Source organism: Ochotona princeps, chromosome 20, assembly GCF_030435755.1.
Source record: "Ochotona princeps isolate mOchPri1 chromosome 20, mOchPri1.hap1, whole genome shotgun sequence".
Taxonomy (NCBI): domain Eukaryota; kingdom Metazoa; phylum Chordata; class Mammalia; order Lagomorpha; family Ochotonidae; genus Ochotona; species Ochotona princeps.
In genome coordinates this window covers 35,623,161-35,640,207 of record NC_080851.1, presented here as the reverse complement: position 1 = coordinate 35,640,207, position 17,047 = coordinate 35,623,161, and the positions used below count along the sequence as shown (strand labels likewise).

The window sequence follows — 17,047 nt, the reverse complement described above, 5'->3', positions numbered from 1 at the left end:
AAAGCTAATGCAAATGACATATTTCATTAACATTCAGTTACAATGAAAACTCACTAGTTCTAATATAGTTTTTCTTGCACAAGGAGAAAAAAAATGCTTACTTCTTTGTGTTATCCTAAATGAAATATCATTTACCTAAGTATAAATTATGTAAAATATCAAAACTAAATTAATCATTTTCCCTGTGCTGTGCTACAAAATTCCTAAATAGTAATATTGAGACATGAAATTTATGTATTCTAAGTCATCACTTGATTTCTCTCTTATTATTTGAAAGATTTACTTCTTTTTACTGCAAACAGATGTACAGAGAGGAGTATGTACAGAGAAAAAGATCTTCTGTATCTGCCACACTGGTGCAGGGTCCCAAGGCTCTGGGCCATTCTCTACTGCTTTCCTGGACCACAAGCAGGGAGCCGGGAGGGAAGTGGAGCAGCCGGGATACAAACCAGCGCCCATGCCCTTAAGTGATCCGGTGCATGCAAGGCGAGGACTTTGCCACTAGACTGCCGTGTAGGGCCAATTCCTGCCTTTTTCAAACTGCTGAATCAACTAGAATAACAGCTCTTACTCACTCATCATCTTGTCTAATCCCTTGGATAGTACAATTGGGAAAATTAATATTAATATGTATCATTTAAATTAACAGATGTGGCCCAGGACACTAGCTCACTGGCTATATCCTCACCTTGCATGCATTGAGATCCCATATGTGCACTTGTCCATGGCCTGGCTGCTAAGTTTCTCATCCAACTTTCTCTGCTTGTGGCCCGGAGAGCAGTATAGGATGGCTCAAAGCCTTCGGAGTCTGTTCCCACATGGCAGACCCAGAGGACACTCCTGTCTCCTGGCTTCATATCGACTCAGCTTCAGCCCTTGCAGTCACTTGGGGAGTGAATCAGTGGCCGGAAGATCTTTCTCTCTTTATCTCCTCCTCTCTTTATATCTGTCTTTCCAATAGCAATCTATAAATCTTTAAACAAAAATTAACAGGTGTATCCACCATCTAGTTTTGCTCTATTTTACCCACCACCTCAGTAATACCTATCAAATATAAATATTTAGGAATAATGGGAAGAGAAGGGGAAGGTGAATGAGAATGGATAAAAGGCAAAGGAAAAGGGGTGAAGCCCAAGAGCTACAAGGTAGGTATCATGGCAAATAACAGCAACAATTTAAAAAGACTAGTTATTTTTAGAATGACTACTGTATATCTTTCCATTTCCTTGAAATAACCTCTTTGCCTTCATTATCCTCATTTTCACACAGACATTGTAATATAATTGGTAACCCTATTAAAAAATAAATATTTAAGCACAGCAATTTTCATGATGCTAGTAAAAGAACCATCAAAAATTAACCACACATTATGGTTCAATCCAAATTAACTTAAACTAGGAGATTCTGATTTTTTCTGAAGTTCTTTAAAAGAAAATATGTGAGCCTTCACTTTCTTAGTCATTTCATTTATTAAATGTAAGGACTATTTCCTTATATCCAAGATTATTATAAGAGCTCACCCCAATTGCTCTGGAGGAAACCTCTCATTTTAGAATTCTTTCCGTGACATGAGAAAAAAAAAGTGTAGAAAGCTAGTTCAGAAAAGAAGAAAATGAAGTGGCCACTCTCAGCCAAAGCCCCTTCTTTAGCCCCCATGCAATGCTCTAGATTGACTCATGAGAGCTTTCAGAAACTGATGGGCAACTTGCAATTAATGTGCTGGATGCTTATTGAAGAAATGTGTGAGTGAAATCGGAATAATTACTAGACTAATGGAAATAGGTACCCTTGGCTTGAATGCTTTACAACAAGAATAAGTAGAGCACATTTCAATTTTTCTAAACACAAACTCATTTTATAAGGACTGTTGCACTAAACCCACATATGCAGATATGTGGCTGTGTATGTGTAAACAGAGAACTTTATCTTTGTATCTCTACATCTAGGTGGCTTTCCTCCATCTGTATATCTTTGTCTCTCCATTATCATTCTAGAGAGAGAATATCATTTTAAAAGAAAATAGGTTATTTATTCTCAATGCCATGTGAATGTGGCATTGCTTTTCTAAAATGTTTTCTCTCTTACTTCAAACTTTAATATTTGCATTGAATTTGAATATTTGAATATTTGCATTGAAAATGTGAATTATGTTTATAAGTGGTTATGAGCCAGTTATGTATTCCTTCTTATTGTACTTTATAAGACAATATACATGAAAATAAGTGGAAAATAGCTTTGGAATATAGGTCTCTAAATCTTTCTTTAATATTATTGTTTCTTTACTATTCCTCATCTTTTAGAAGTGTGTGTGTGTGGGGGGTGTGTGTGTGTGCAGCTAAGATAGTTTTTGGTTTGCGAATTAGGTCTCATCACACCTATTCAAAAGCATTGCTTCTTAAAAACAGCACTGTCAGGAATATTTACTTTATTGTAAACTAAGACTACCTTTCGTATGTTATCATGAACTCTTCCTTTCCAGGTGAGCTCCTTTTCCCCAACTGGAATCAAATCACACTCGGTTTTCAAAATAGCTGGCACTCCAATCATTAAGCAAGGAGAGGACCTAATTAATACTCTACTGTTAAAAAGAAGCATGATGATTATAAAATTATTGTTCAGACAGGTGGTCTGCAATTAATGTGAATGGACAATATGTCAGCCCACAGAGACCACAGATTAACTAATTGTGTTTGAAGAAATTTACAAAATAAACCCATGAGGGAGAATAAATCTGTTAAAAAAAAAAGATGAAAAGGCAAACCATTGTTTGTGAGGTACAAATAAAACTTCCTCCCTTATCGTCATCCAAACAGCGGATGGCTATTTTGAAAATAGTTGGCATGGGGCCACTAAATGATTTATGAGTAACAACCAAGTTACAATCCCTCTCATTTCCACTAAGGGAATATGATCCAACTAGGTGGGATTTTCCATTTATCTTGGCAGAGGAATTGAGGTATTTATTCTGGCTATCTTTGCTGGTTTACAAATTTGCAATATTGCACCTTTGACTAGCTCGGTGGAAAAGATTTTGTGAAGCCCAGTGATCTCCCACTCCTCTCTGTTTGGCAGCCTCAACTCCACACAAAAATGTGCATTTCACCACTCCCAGGCAGCTGCTTGCTCTTTCTTCCCACTGTGAGATACCAGAAATCTGGTGGGAGCCTCCTCCAAGCTTGTCTGTATGAGAAAAAAAATAGATAGATACTAGGCTCTTCCGACTCCAAAATGTCTTGGGATAGGAGGGGCTTTGGAATGAATGTTTCTTCAAAATAGTTTAGGTGACCTTTCCAATTGAAGAATTTTAGCTGTGGCTTTTGGGGAATATAGAGGAATATGTCATACACCAGAAATTTTAAGTTAGAGGGTGGAGGATGACCAGAGGGGTAGCTGTTCCACAATGCAATTTTATGATTTTATGATTCAAAGACAGAAAGTTCATCTGTGCTCTAAGGTTAGTTCCATTGCTATGTGTATATATATATATATTTATACATATATCTTTTTTATGTGCTAAAATGAAGCTAGTTTTTGGTATGAACTTTTTTTTTCTTTATGTTTTTATTTGAAAGGCAGATTTTCAGAGACAAGAAGAAACAGAGAGAAAGATCTTCTATCTACTTCCATCCATTTCCATCCGAAAACAGGAGCCAGGGTCCTCTTCCAGACCTGTCACATGGGTACAGGTTCTCAACGCTCTGGGTCATCCTTCACTGCTTTCCCACACCACAAACAGGGAGCTGGATGGGAACTGGAGCAGCCAGGATACGAACCGGCGTCCTTATGGTATCCCAGTGCTTGAAGGGGGAGGATTAGCAAGTTGCGCCATTGTGCTGGGCTTGGAGGACCCCCGCCCCCTTTTTTTCTTTTAGTTTGGCCAGAGGTACCATAGAGGAAAACACAGTCTTAGAGTTGGCCTTCTTTGAGAGATTTCATAATTACTTCTAAAGTAGGGATTCTGAAACTTCCACTACTGAGAGATAATTAGGAATTTAAATAGCTCACTTCATTCTTTTTAATTTAAGCCCAATAATTAAAACAAATCTTTCTAATAGCACACCTAAGACCCATTATAAAATGGGCAGCACCTATGTCAATGGATGATAGGAATAAATTGGGCAAGCAAGCTAGACATGGCATCAGCTATAGGGATGCATGTTTCACAGAGAGCCACATCAAACCTATAAACGAAAGAATGTCAAGTACTAGCGCCTATTTTAAAGTTAGCTGTCATTTAAGAGAATTTATTTTTCTAAACAAATTCCATTATGGAATCATATGAATTAACATTTATTTGACCATATACGTGATATAAATCCTACCTTCTAATTTTAAACTGGAAAAACTTTGGGCAAGTCAAGACAAACATTTCTTTCATTTTCACAGGACCCTATTCAGAGATAGCATGGGATAGATACAATGTCCATCTGTGTGTATGCTTGAGTTCTTTCCTTCAATCACATTGCTTCAAAGTCTGTCTTACAGGATGCAAATAAAAATAATGCATATGCAGTGAGAATATTTGAGGTGTATTTATTTGTTTCAAAGAAGAAACGCATATGTCATTAAAATATTTTAAGTTTACTTATTTATTTCAAAGTTACTGAGAAAGAGAGAGGGAGAGATCTATCCGGTAGTTAGAATATTTTGCAAGTGGAAAAACTACAAACAATCACATTCAAGAACAAGATACAGATTACATAAACGAGCATGTATGTCATTAATGAAAAATCAAAGAGACTGAATTGATACACTGCGGTCTGTGTGTTTGTATCTGTTTAAGATTCAAACACCGAGATCCTATCTCTTGAAGTGCCATGGGGTCCACACCCTGGAGCAGTGTGCATTAAACCGCAGCTTGCAATCTGACTGTTCCATATGAGTGCTGATACCAGTCTGTCTGCTCCACTTGCAATCCAGCTCCCTGCTGACCTATCTGGGTCCCTGCTATCCATTCACACAGGAGGCTTAAATAAAATCCTGGGCTCTCAGGGGAAGAGTAGTTAATAAAGCCAACATGTGGGCCCTGGAAATCCTTTGTAAATTGTCATGCTGCTAAGTTGTTGCTGTGTAACAAACCACTCTAAACATTCGTTGGATTCAAATGCATACTGGACCTTAATTTACCCACAGTCAGGTGGGTCAGATTCGGACTGGAATTATTTGGTGAGTTTTACTGCCAGCGCTATCTGGATTCCTCAAGGAGCTGGTCAATAGACTCTGAGCTGCTTGGGCTCCAGCTGAGAAAGTTAACTGCTATTGGCTGTGATTTTATCTTCTACCAAGCTAAGCCTGAGGTTTTTCAAGGGTTGGTAGAAGTATTCCCAGGAGCAATGAAGAAGAAATGACTTCTCAAAGATCTGTTTGGGTCATGTTAGCAAATTTAGTTTCATTTATGTGAGCAGCAGATCACGTCATTCCCAGAATAGTGGAATCTTAACCCTGCAAGTGCCAGGATTCCATATGAGTGCTGATTCATGTTCTGGCTGCTCCTCTTTGGATCTAGACCCCTGCATGTGGCCTGGGAAAGCAATGGAGGATGGCCCAAAGCCTTAGGACTATTGGGAGGCCTGGAAAAAGATCCCAGGTCCTGGTCTTGGCTCCTGGTCCTGGCTTTGAATCAGCTCAGCTCTGGCTGTTGTGACCATATGGACAGTGAACCAGAGGATGTAAGATATTTGTGTCTATATAAATCAGCCTTTCCAATAAAATAGGTAAATTCTTTTTAAAAAGAAAGAAAACAGATTTCCAAAAAAGCAACTAAAATTGCGTGAGCATGGGTGTGTGTATATAAATATAATTTTAAATACAGTTATTTTTAGTTGTGTTCTTAGGACAAAAAAGTAAGTAAATATCTGAAATACCTTCAACAGCCCTCAAGTTAAGTTGATCGAATTACTTTTCAGAAGGAATTATTTGGACAAAAGTGAAATTTTTCTTGTATGATTTGCCACTTAGGAAAACCACAGACCATTTCCAGATAGCATGCAGAGGGTGTCACCTTTGTTCTTGACTGAGGGGGCAGTACTGCGCCATCACTCCGAACATGAAGAAGCAGACTCTAGTTTCTGACTCCCTGCAAATTTTGTACACAATATAGTTACCTTTCCCATGATGTGCTGCCTCATCGTAAGGACAACATTTGGCAGCCCTCCTACCATCTGGTTCCCTGTTACAAATATCATTATGCAGGAACAAAGCACAGGACAGGTTTGGGTCTAGTGGTTATGATGTGGGTTAAGATGCCTATATTCCAATTTGGGTTCAGCTCCCATCCTTACTCCAGCTTCCTGCAAACACAGACCCTGGATGCAACTAAAATGTCCTGAGGAAATGAGGTTCGACCACCCAGAAGGGAGCCCTGGATGAATTCCTAGCTCCCAGCTTCAGCCACTAGAGGAAGGTCATTGTATATACATGGGACTTGAACAAGAATAATAGCATCAACTTTCTCTCTTTCTCTCAAATAGGTAAATAAACAACAAATTTTTTTAAGAAATGAAAAACAGCGAAACAAGTGGCCTACTCTCTTTCTTTGTCTCTGAAATACACCTACACACAGAGAGGAAGTAGAAGAAATGTCTAATGATGTAGATTTCAGATCAGACTTCCCAGCATGCCAAATGCTGTTCACTTACAGAGGGAACTTTGTGAAGTTCAAGAGTGGGAAATGTTGTGTTCCATAAATTAGGTACTAGTCATAATATTTAATAAAATATAAACTGGCAATGTATAAAACCACATGAAAGTGTCCCTTTTGTTAGCATTCACCTAACCCAGAATCAACCTACCAAAGCGAAGATATAAAACTAACAGAAGGAAAGATGATGATTTTAGAAATTAGATGAAACAACTCACTTGCCTAAGACACACATTCATATGTCCACACCCTGTTGATACTTCCTTGGTCCCAGTGGGATCCCTCAGGGAGGTGTGTCCAACGAAAGAGGAAATGAGACTCCAGGTCTCACAGTGCCAATCATAACTGCACTGTCCATAAAGATGTTTGCATTTGCCCTTCAGGAATGTTTTGCTAAAGCGTAATAACTGTTAACCGTCGGTTGGCTAGATTATTTCAGGGCAAGTAAGAGCTCCTACGAGGAGTGTGCTGGGGGCACTTCTGCAGGAAATCCTTTGTCCTTCAAACAAAATTTAAGAAGACGGTCTTAGAAGCAATTAATGTGAAGTCAGCGTCAAAATACTCTGTAAGTGTTACTATTTGAGAACTACATGGCTTCTAATCATTTCAAAATGTTCTCTGAGCTAGTAGCAGAATGTTAGATTACTGGGTCCAGGACAATTTGAAGCATATCTGAGGTAACGGGACAAAAATATTTGTGAACAATCCATCATTTTCCAGCCTTCACGCCCATTAAAAACACTGTTTGATGATTTCAGAAGGAACTTTGAAGGCAGGTCATTGCCTCTAAGAGGGTTCTAGTGTTCAGGAGTGAACTAACAGTTTCTTCTCACCCCGTGAGGTTCTCAGAGCACCACATGTTCCAGACTGCTCTGGAGTGATCCGCAGCAGCTCTCCACCTGAGGGTGTATATGTAGACTAAGCAAATAGTGAACATGTTCATTCTGTGCTATTGAGGACTGAAAGATACTATGATACTGTAACGTGACATACTCTATCCTGACCAACAGAGGAAACTACGAGGTTTTCAATTTTCTTGCATGACAAAGAAGAGATTTTTGAAAGGACATAGCCTTTCTGTGTGTCATCATTATGTCACATGATATTTTCCGCACCCTCCCACTAAATACAGGAAGATTATTATTACACAATGCAGAATTCCTTCAAACTACACCAATACAGTTGCTTATTTCCAAAAAGAATAACTCATTGATCTTTTCCTTTTTCCATTTTGCTGAGTAAAATCCTTCACCACAAAACAGTACATTTATCTCCCTTTAGATACTGAAGAACTACAAGTCCAGATATTTTAAAATGGTAAGAGAGGATCATCGAACCAATGCCATGAATACAGTGCCATGTGGCAATGCCCAGGTTTACCTGTCTTTCAGTGAGATCCAAGTTCACTGCTATCTCGTAGCGCCTCAGCCTGGTCAGATAGTTGTGATGGGCAAATTCTGCTTCAAGTTCTCTGATCTGCTCTTTGGTAAAAGCTGTCCTTTCCTTCCTGGGTTTGCTGTTGACTTCAGACTTGTAATTTCCTTCCTGGGAATCTGGAAAAAAAAAGAATTGCTGGTACCAACTTTTTCATTCAAACACATGTAGTCATGGCATTCATTGTGATTGAGCTAACTGCTTTCCCAGGTATAGGGGCTAGACTTGAGACAAGTGGAGACCAGAGGCATAAAGGCTGCTCTCACCTCCACAGCGTGCAACATGTTCCCTAGTTGTCTCATCTACCTTCAAGCAACTGACAACCTATTGGAGAGTTGTCACGTTTTCTTACAAAACATGTACCATATTTAATTGTTTGTAACAGAATGAAATAACAAGTTGGACTTTGTCCGGCATAATGACTCAACAGCTAAATCCTCAGCTTACAAAACCCGGGATGTCATATGAATATTGGTTCATGTTCTGGCTGCTCTGCTTTACATCCAGCTTCCTACATATGGCCTGGGAAAGCAGTAGGGCATGGTCGAAAGCCTTTTAAATGATTGTTTATGCATTTGAAAAGCCAACAAGAAAATACACACACACACTAAGAGAAATAAAACGAGAGAGAGAGAGAGAAAAAGAGAGAGAGATTGCTTATTCTCTAGTTCATTCCCCAGATGACCATAAGGTTTTGGAGTACGTCAAGTCAAACCTAGGAGCCAGGAACTCCATCTGGGCCTCTTACATAGACAAAAGGGACCTTGGTGCTCAACTTTTGCTGCTTTCCCAGGAGCATTAGCAAGATGCTGGCTGGGAAGGAGATGAGCAGATAGACTTGAAGTGGCTCTCCAAGATGGCATGACTGCAATGCATGCTGGAACTTAAACAGCTCTTAGAACAACAGACCCCTTGAACATGATCATTCAAAAAATGTTAATGTAGTACATGAACATGAGAACAGCCCAAGCATTCAGCAAATGTACAACTGAATTTCAGGCTCAAATTGAGCATATGCAAATGTATGTGCGTACTTATTATCCTGTTGATTTCTATTTAGATGTGATCTCCCTGAGATCACAAAAGCAAAAAAAGCTTTTATTCAATTTGCATCACTTTGCATCACTCTGACTCCATTGTGGTGTAAAGTAAAATTGTGTTTATATATCCTAGAATATGAATAAGCATAAGATGAATAATACCTAAATAACCTATCTGATTATGCCAAATCTTATAAAATACTTAAAAGAAAAATAAGAATAGAGGTCAGCACTGTGATGCAACAGATTAAGCTGCTGCCTGACACCTGCATCCCAAGAGTATGGGTTTTGAGTCCCAACTAATACACAGCCACTCACTACTGATTCACCTGGGAAAGCAACTGACAGATGATGCCTCAGTACTTAGGCCCTGCCACTCACGTAGGAGTCTTGGAGGGAGCTCCAGTCTCCAACCTCCAATCTGGTCCAACTCCAGGTATTCCAACCATTTAGGGAGTGAATCAGTGGATGGAAAACATGTCTCTCTCTCACTCCCTCTCTGTCTCTCTCCCTCCCTGTAACTCTGCATATCCTTGAACTAATTACTTTTAAAAGAGCTTTAAGTAACAACATTTATTTGGATCATGTCCTTCCATCATTATTTTTGAAGGTTTAAAACACAGTTTCCACAGAACATCTACCTGAGATGAGGGATAGGAGGCATTCTTAATATGCCAAACAATAAGCTGTGTGTCCATAATGGAGTAAAAACCACCCACATAGCACCAGGTAAAAAGTAATCATACTCAGGTGGTCTAACTTATCCTCAGGGAAATTCCAACCTATCCAAGGTAAAAGGCACATTTATTCCTGGTTTATAATCATCTTTTGGATTGTATACAGGCATCTGAATCAAGGAGACAGACAATTCGCCCTTCTCTGAGCCCAGAGGAGAAAGGCAATGTAGAAAAAATAGGGTAAAATCTTGGTTAAATAGTGGCCATAAAAGAATGAAAATGGTAACATGGTATGCCTTCTAAGTGATCTTTTCAATTACATTTGTTTTTCCATCTGGTGAAGTTCATTATGCCAAGAAGTACAAAAAAAATGTTTTTTTCTTTTACTAACTCTTTTACTTCCTGTCTTCTTGGTGGTGGTGGTGGTGGTGGCTGGGGTGGGGGGTGGTTGGTGAGATGCAGCTCAAAGAAAGAGGGTCCTGCAAAATGGAAATCCACCAGATGAGCACAGCAATGTAAACACATTTGTCCTGCCTCCCGCCAGAGTCTAAGTGAGCCAGACTGGAAAAAGTTCTGGTCTCACAGCAGCAGCAGCAGCAACAGCAGCAGCCACAGCATGCACCAACCTCCTAGCACAGTGGTCGTGACTTCCACTCTTGTGGGGTCGTGGTGTGGATTTCACTGCCTAGCGCACTGGCACTGCTGGGAGGTGTTCCTCATTCACCGACCTCAGCACCGGGCGTGCCACCATTGCCCTGAGACTCTCCGCTCCCATGCAGCACAATAGTGTTTTGTGATCTGTCATGCACAGGTTGCTGGCACCTCACAGGGAGGCACAGGGATCAGATGAGTGACATAATGGATGATGTGTCACACTCTCGTAGGCCAAGACACCTGTGGGGACTGCAGTCAATCCTCCACGTTCCCGGAACAGCAGATCTGCCAGCATCCACCCTGGAGGAGCAGCATTTCTGAGTAAAATTTCCCCTGATGACTGATTTTTTTTTTCCCCTCCGACATTTTCACCGTCTGTCTGGAGGACAGCAAGCTTAGCCCCAGCTCAGAAGTCCCAGATAACAAAGCCCCTGTCACAGCCACTTACATTCTCATGTGAACCCAAAGAATTTTTGCCAGCTTGGGAGCCACTGCGTACATGCAATCTGCATCTTGTAATTCTCTATGTGAAGACAGTGCACTTTTCCTCTTGAACCCGGGCACTCTGCAAACTGACAGTGAAACCAGAGCCTTTCCCCTCCTCATGAGCAATTCAATTCGAATGATTCATGGTTGGCCATTCCCTTATGTAAGCATGAATGAACAAATTCACATGGAGCAAAGCCTATTCACTGGTATTTATTTTTGTTTCTTTGAAACAGACCTCGTCTGACTTTTGCAAAATTGAAAGCACTTTGTAGATGCCATACATCCACAACACACACACACACACACACACACACACACACACACACACAATGTGGCCCTCTGCTCGGAAGGATGGACACCTGGAAGGTGCTCATTTGAACTCAAAACACGCAACAGGAAGCTTAGACGTCTGGTGACAGGGTTTCGACAAAAATCACACTATAAATCTACATTCCAATTCAAAAGCAATTAGTGTGTGTTCAAGTTTCAAACTGCTATGGCTCACAAACGGAATTCAGGGACTCCAGTGAAGTAAGCGCGCACTGACAGCCACCACAGGAGGATTCAGTTCTAAGGAACACAACAGAGAGTGGGTGGGTGGGTGTTTCTGGCATCGTCACCTACCAGGAGACAGGGTAGCTGGGGCAGGCTGTGCCATTCATCAGCAGACACTTGCATCCCAAGTCTCAACCGTCCTGTTGTGGTTTACACGCACCATCCTTACACCGTTTTATTCAAAACATTCTCCCTGGAATGGCTCTTCTGGATTGATATTTCCTATCGTTCTGATTTGATCTTCATGCTTTTTGCTTCACAGTTTGCAAAGGCGGGATCACTTGCTGACCTGAAGGCCTCTCCTTTTATCACCTGGAGAGTTATTCTTTGGTGGAAAATGGGTGGGAGCCACTGACAAGGCTCTTGGCAGATTTCACCTCAGCTTCCATCTGCTTTCCAGCTGTTCTGACCAAAGCCAAACCGCCCTGTGATTCCTTCAATCTCCCGCTGTCTGTGCCAAATGGTAGGTGCTGAGAGTCCTTCTTCCCTAAAGCCACAATCAGAACCTCCACCACGTGCACAGTACATTCCAAGGTAAAATATGACAATTGATGCTTTTCCTCCCAGGTCCTTTAATGCACCTGTGGGGGCACCCTCACACTCTCAACCGCATGGAGGGATTGCTGACATAGGTGTTCAGGTAGATCCCACAGCTCCAGGTCCCCCATCTTCTGCTCCCCACAGTTATGCTAATGGATGAAGTCTGCACTACTTCCGTGGAGGATAAAAATTGCTCTCCAAGGATCGTGTCTGTCTGGTGTTTAGAACTTCTCCACATGTGACTTTTTATTTCCCCCAGTGCAAGGGGATGCCAAAAGATAATAATGTTTTATTAAGGACAAATCATGAGGGGGACTCAGTCGGTCCACCAGCAGGACGCAATACTTTTCAGCAGAAGAAAAAATAATGAAGTCTGATTGAGTGTATTTCTGGCTACTCTGAGTAAACTTATTAACTTACTGAAATGAAGAATATAATTTACCCATGTCTGCAAAATATTAAAATGTAATGGGGCATCTATACAGCTTAGATTACAATGAATTCTTATTTCATATTCTGAAGGAAAAAATGAATGCTAAGGCTCAGCACATTTTAGTCCATTTGGACTTCATGCATCAAGGTCTTGTCAGCTATTCAAAACGAGCGTGATTCTGTTATTTATTAACAAGGCTGCACAGGTCTGTGGGTAGAGGAAGCTAATAACCACCTTTATATGCACAGGGATTGTGGACGGAGGCAGGAAAATGCATAGAATAATCCTATTGATGCTAGTCATTTTCACATTTAAACGGGAAATTGCCTTCTTATGGGCATTGATCCAACTTGCTACTCTAGCTACTTAATGAGTGAATATTTCAGCTTCTCTTCCCCCTTTTTTTCAAAGTAAACAACGTTCCCCAGGGATTCTTAAATCCCCTTGCCAATCCACTCTCCATATTTGAGAACCACAGTCATGGTGAGGCACTATTAGGAGTGAATGTGTCTATTATACAAGTGAGGCTCCGAAGCTGGGAAAGCAGGACTGAAAACCACTCAGCTAGATCTAGAAGGGCATAGCCCCTAAAACTTGCATTATTTCTTGCACTTCTGATTTTTAAGAAGTCCAGCTATTGCCTTAGTTTGTTTTACAATGCCAAGCTAAATTCCATACACAAAAATTAATTCTACAGACATTAGAATACAATGTGGACAACTGTCTTCAAAATGCAGAACTCTTCTCATTTGTTAGACCAGTGTTTTTTGGGTTGTTTGTTTGTTTGTTTGTTTTTTATTGGTAGATGCTCTGCTTTCCCATAGCTAGACTCCTCGTCCACCACTTCCGTGATGAGTCATGGGATTGTCTAATACACTCTTGGGGATTATATAAATCAGATTAATTCCCATTTTAGTTAAATTGAAGACAGATTCTGTTTCTTAGATTCTGTAACTGATTAAATGACTTGGCTGAATCATTTAGAAATGATAAGCCATTTGTCTTGATTAAGGACACTGAATGTTCTGGTAGTCTATATTCAAAGATTATTGCGTGTAGCCATACATTTCATGTAATGCCCCTTCAACTTTAATTTTCCAACTTAACTTCCTCCCAATACTCTTAGGTTTTACACATAGATGCGAACATATATACATATGAAATCAGTTATTAAAACAAATTAAATGAAAATGTAACAAACATGTTTGTATCAATATTTAGCGGTACAAATGGTTAATTTATAAAACAAATCATGCAGTTCAAGTAAGGGGGAAAGTATGAAGACTGAACATGCTTTATAAAATCTAAATATTTTTAGATGGCATTTAAAAAAATCTACTGTATTCATTTGAAAGGCAGAATTACACAAAGAAGAGACAGAAAGAAAGAAACCTTCCATCCATCCTCTGATTCACGCTGCAAGTGGCCTCAATGGTCCATGCTGGGCAAGGCTGAGCTAAGAGCCTGGAGCTCCATCTATCAGGTAGGAGGCAGGGGCCCAACAGCTAAGACCGCCTTTTGATGCTTTAGCAGGTGAGATACATGAAATGTGTGTAACTACTGATCTGAAATGCATTTAATACAAAAATGAGTTGTCAAACATTTTAAAACAGGACAGACACATAATGTGAGAATGTAAATAAAAACCTTCATTCAGATTAGCATAGATTTAATTCTCATTTCACAAACTTTAGTACACCTAACACAGAAACATTAACAGTGTAGGTCTTCTGGATACACCTGAACTTTGTGTATATTGGTACACACTTCTACGTTTAGCAACTGGCTAAAGATGCTCACAGTGAACTCCATGTTTCTTACTACATTCCAGAAAAAAATCATCAATTGCAATGAGATCGTGGCTTTCTGTCCACGCACACAATGCACATGTGTCTGGATTATGCCTGACAACAAAGAACTTCTCAAGTATTGTTTTGTGTTTCTTTTGGGAGTAGGAAGGCTTTGTGATCTACAAAAACCTATTCCAATTCCCCTGACCACTGCAGTTTAAAAAGATATGCCTCTGGGGCCCGGCGGCGTGGCCTAGCGGCTAAAGTCCTCGCCTTGAAAGCCCCAGGATCCCATATGGGCGCCGGTTCTAATCCCGGCAGCTCCACTTCCCATCCAGCTCCCTGCTTGTGGCCTGGGAAAGCAGTCGAGGATGGCCCAGTGCATTGGGACCCTGCACCCATGTGGGAGACCCAGAAGAGGTTCCTGGTTCCCGGCATCGGATCGGCGCAGCACCGGCCTGTTGCGGCTCACTTGGGGAGTGAATCATCGGATGGAAGATCTTCCTCTCTGTCTCTCCTCCTCTGTGTATATCTGACTGTAATAAAATGAATAAATCTTAAAAAAAAAAAGATATGCCTCTGTGGGTTTCCAAAAATCCTTTCTGTTCCTTCAGTTAGTGTCTATACTTCCTGCCACTACACGGAGGCTTTCTTCATCAGTGATTCCATTGTTAGAGGTGGATAAAGATGATACTGGCCTCCATGTCTACATTTATTCCAGCAGAAGCATCGGGTCAGAAGCAAGGTCATGAAATGGAGTCAAACCTCCATGCTTGTGCTCCATTCACCTCCTATCCTGCCCTTCGTGGCAAGTACCTTGCAGTTATATTTTACCACTGCAACTCTAGGGGTGTATGGTGGCCAAGAAGCTATTGCCACCAATTAGTAAAAATAAGTAACTTGAGAGTAGCTACAGCAACTGTGTGACATTTCAAATTGATACCGTCAAAGGGGCCAAAAGCACCAGATTTTCACAAAACACCATACCGTAACATACAGATTAGCAGTGAGGTACAGAGTCGGCCAGCAGCATGAGTAACACACACGGGCACGGGTGAGCTGCCATAGAGTTATCTTTATTATGGAAGACAAGTTTTCTCAGAGTGCAAAGATTTGATTGCATGCCCGAATTCTGAGCTCAAGTGTTGGACAAGTACAGAGTCCAGGTAACTGAAACTTCTGATGTTTTGCTTTTGCATCCTTGAGTTCCTAGTGTCAACCAGCTAAGTCTGAAACCTTCAGATTTGGTTACAGTTATGACTTCAAGTATGATGCTAAGAAGACATGTTCTAAGGATCTAAGTGAATTTCAACTTAAAAGGAGGGATGCAGGAATCACATTTTAATACTGTCTCATCCATCTGTTATAAAACTAACAGTAGATGGGGACAGGTAAGATGAATGTCACCTTTTACCTCCATCGTCTCCCTAAATGCATTCAGACAGAACCATGCCAAATTAGCATCCAGATGGAGTGAACAATAGTGTGATGTGTATTTCCATATATCCAGAAAAGAGGATTTTCACTGCTCCCCTGTGAAAAAATGAACAATGCTTGGAGTGACAGAAATGTAAATCACTCAGAGTTGATCATTATGCAATGTATGCATATGTGAAACATTGAATTGCATTCTACAAATTTGTGTAATCATTTTGTTTTAAATTATATTAAATGTTTAAAAACATTCTGGAACATTCCTTCATACCACTACAGCAACAAAAGAGAAAGAGAAAGCAGAAAATATCTCACCACTAATCTTATTAACATGTAAAATCCAAGAGATGAAGTGTTACACTGATGAAGAAGGAGATAGCACAGAGTTCTGACCTCATTGTATCAGACATCCTGAGTTGGACAATTCTTACTAGATCCATATTCAAGGAAACGCAAACAGGTTGTTGAGCAGCGTTCCTGGCTTCTATGTACATGATATGCGTAACAATACTGAAACCCTGCTTGCTGTACAGGTACCATAAGGGACTCCCAAGTCAGTGCACATTTCAGAAGATGTGAATAGTGTTCTAGTCCATCGTGGTTATCACACAGGACACAGTTACACCAAAATCATTGGTGATTGGGGAAAAATCAAATTTAACTGAGCAGTAGTATTTTAATAAACTAAATGCAGCTTAGCTGTGCCCTGAATGTGTGTTGAGAAAGACCTCCCACAAGTAGTGTTGGGTAGCAGATGTCAACACCTGTAAGCTGTAAGACTCTCTCTTAGGTGATCAACCTGAAGTACTGTGAATTCCTTGTCTCAATAAATTCACCATAAACCCACGGTCAACCCTTATTTATCTCCTCCAAGCTCATGATTGAATTATACATTAGATTCCTCAACAAGAGATTTTTGTCAAAGTTAAATCGTCCAAATTCAGTACCTTTTAAAACTTTGGGGAATTAGCCATAGAGACCAGCAAAATGGGCTCATTTAGGATAACCACAAAATGTTTTGCCACATCCCTGAGCCATCCTTTGGAAGTTTAGTTGTTTTTGTAGGTATCAGAGAGAATTAGCATGTTTCTACAACACATAAAGGCACATAAGAATTAAAGATAAGCCGATTAGCTGCCAAATACATATTTAAGTAGTATGACTGAAATAAAAAATACTAGTTTAGTATGTGACAATGTTTAAAAATTAAGCAAATGCTTGCAAGTCATTATTTTCATGTGTCTAGTTACAGATGAGAAATGGCCTTTAAAGTGGTAGAATGATTCTTCAGAAGTCATGAACAACAGCAGCAATCTAGATTTTAAGGCATTTCCAAAGTGTTGCCATTTGGTCATGAAATA

At 40.2% G+C, this 17,047-nt stretch overlaps 1 protein-coding gene across 1 annotated transcript in view; it reads right to left on the bottom strand.

The window, feature by feature from the left end:
• MEOX2 (mesenchyme homeobox 2) overlaps positions 1–17,047 on the bottom strand; it is a 63,842-nt gene that overhangs the window by 8,836 nt on the left and 37,959 nt on the right. Inside the window, exon 2 of the mRNA XM_004582473.4 lies at positions 8,021–8,193. Within this exon, the coding sequence (XP_004582530.1) occupies positions 8,021–8,193 (173 nt within the window). The remainder of the gene's footprint in view (positions 1–8,020; positions 8,194–17,047) is intronic.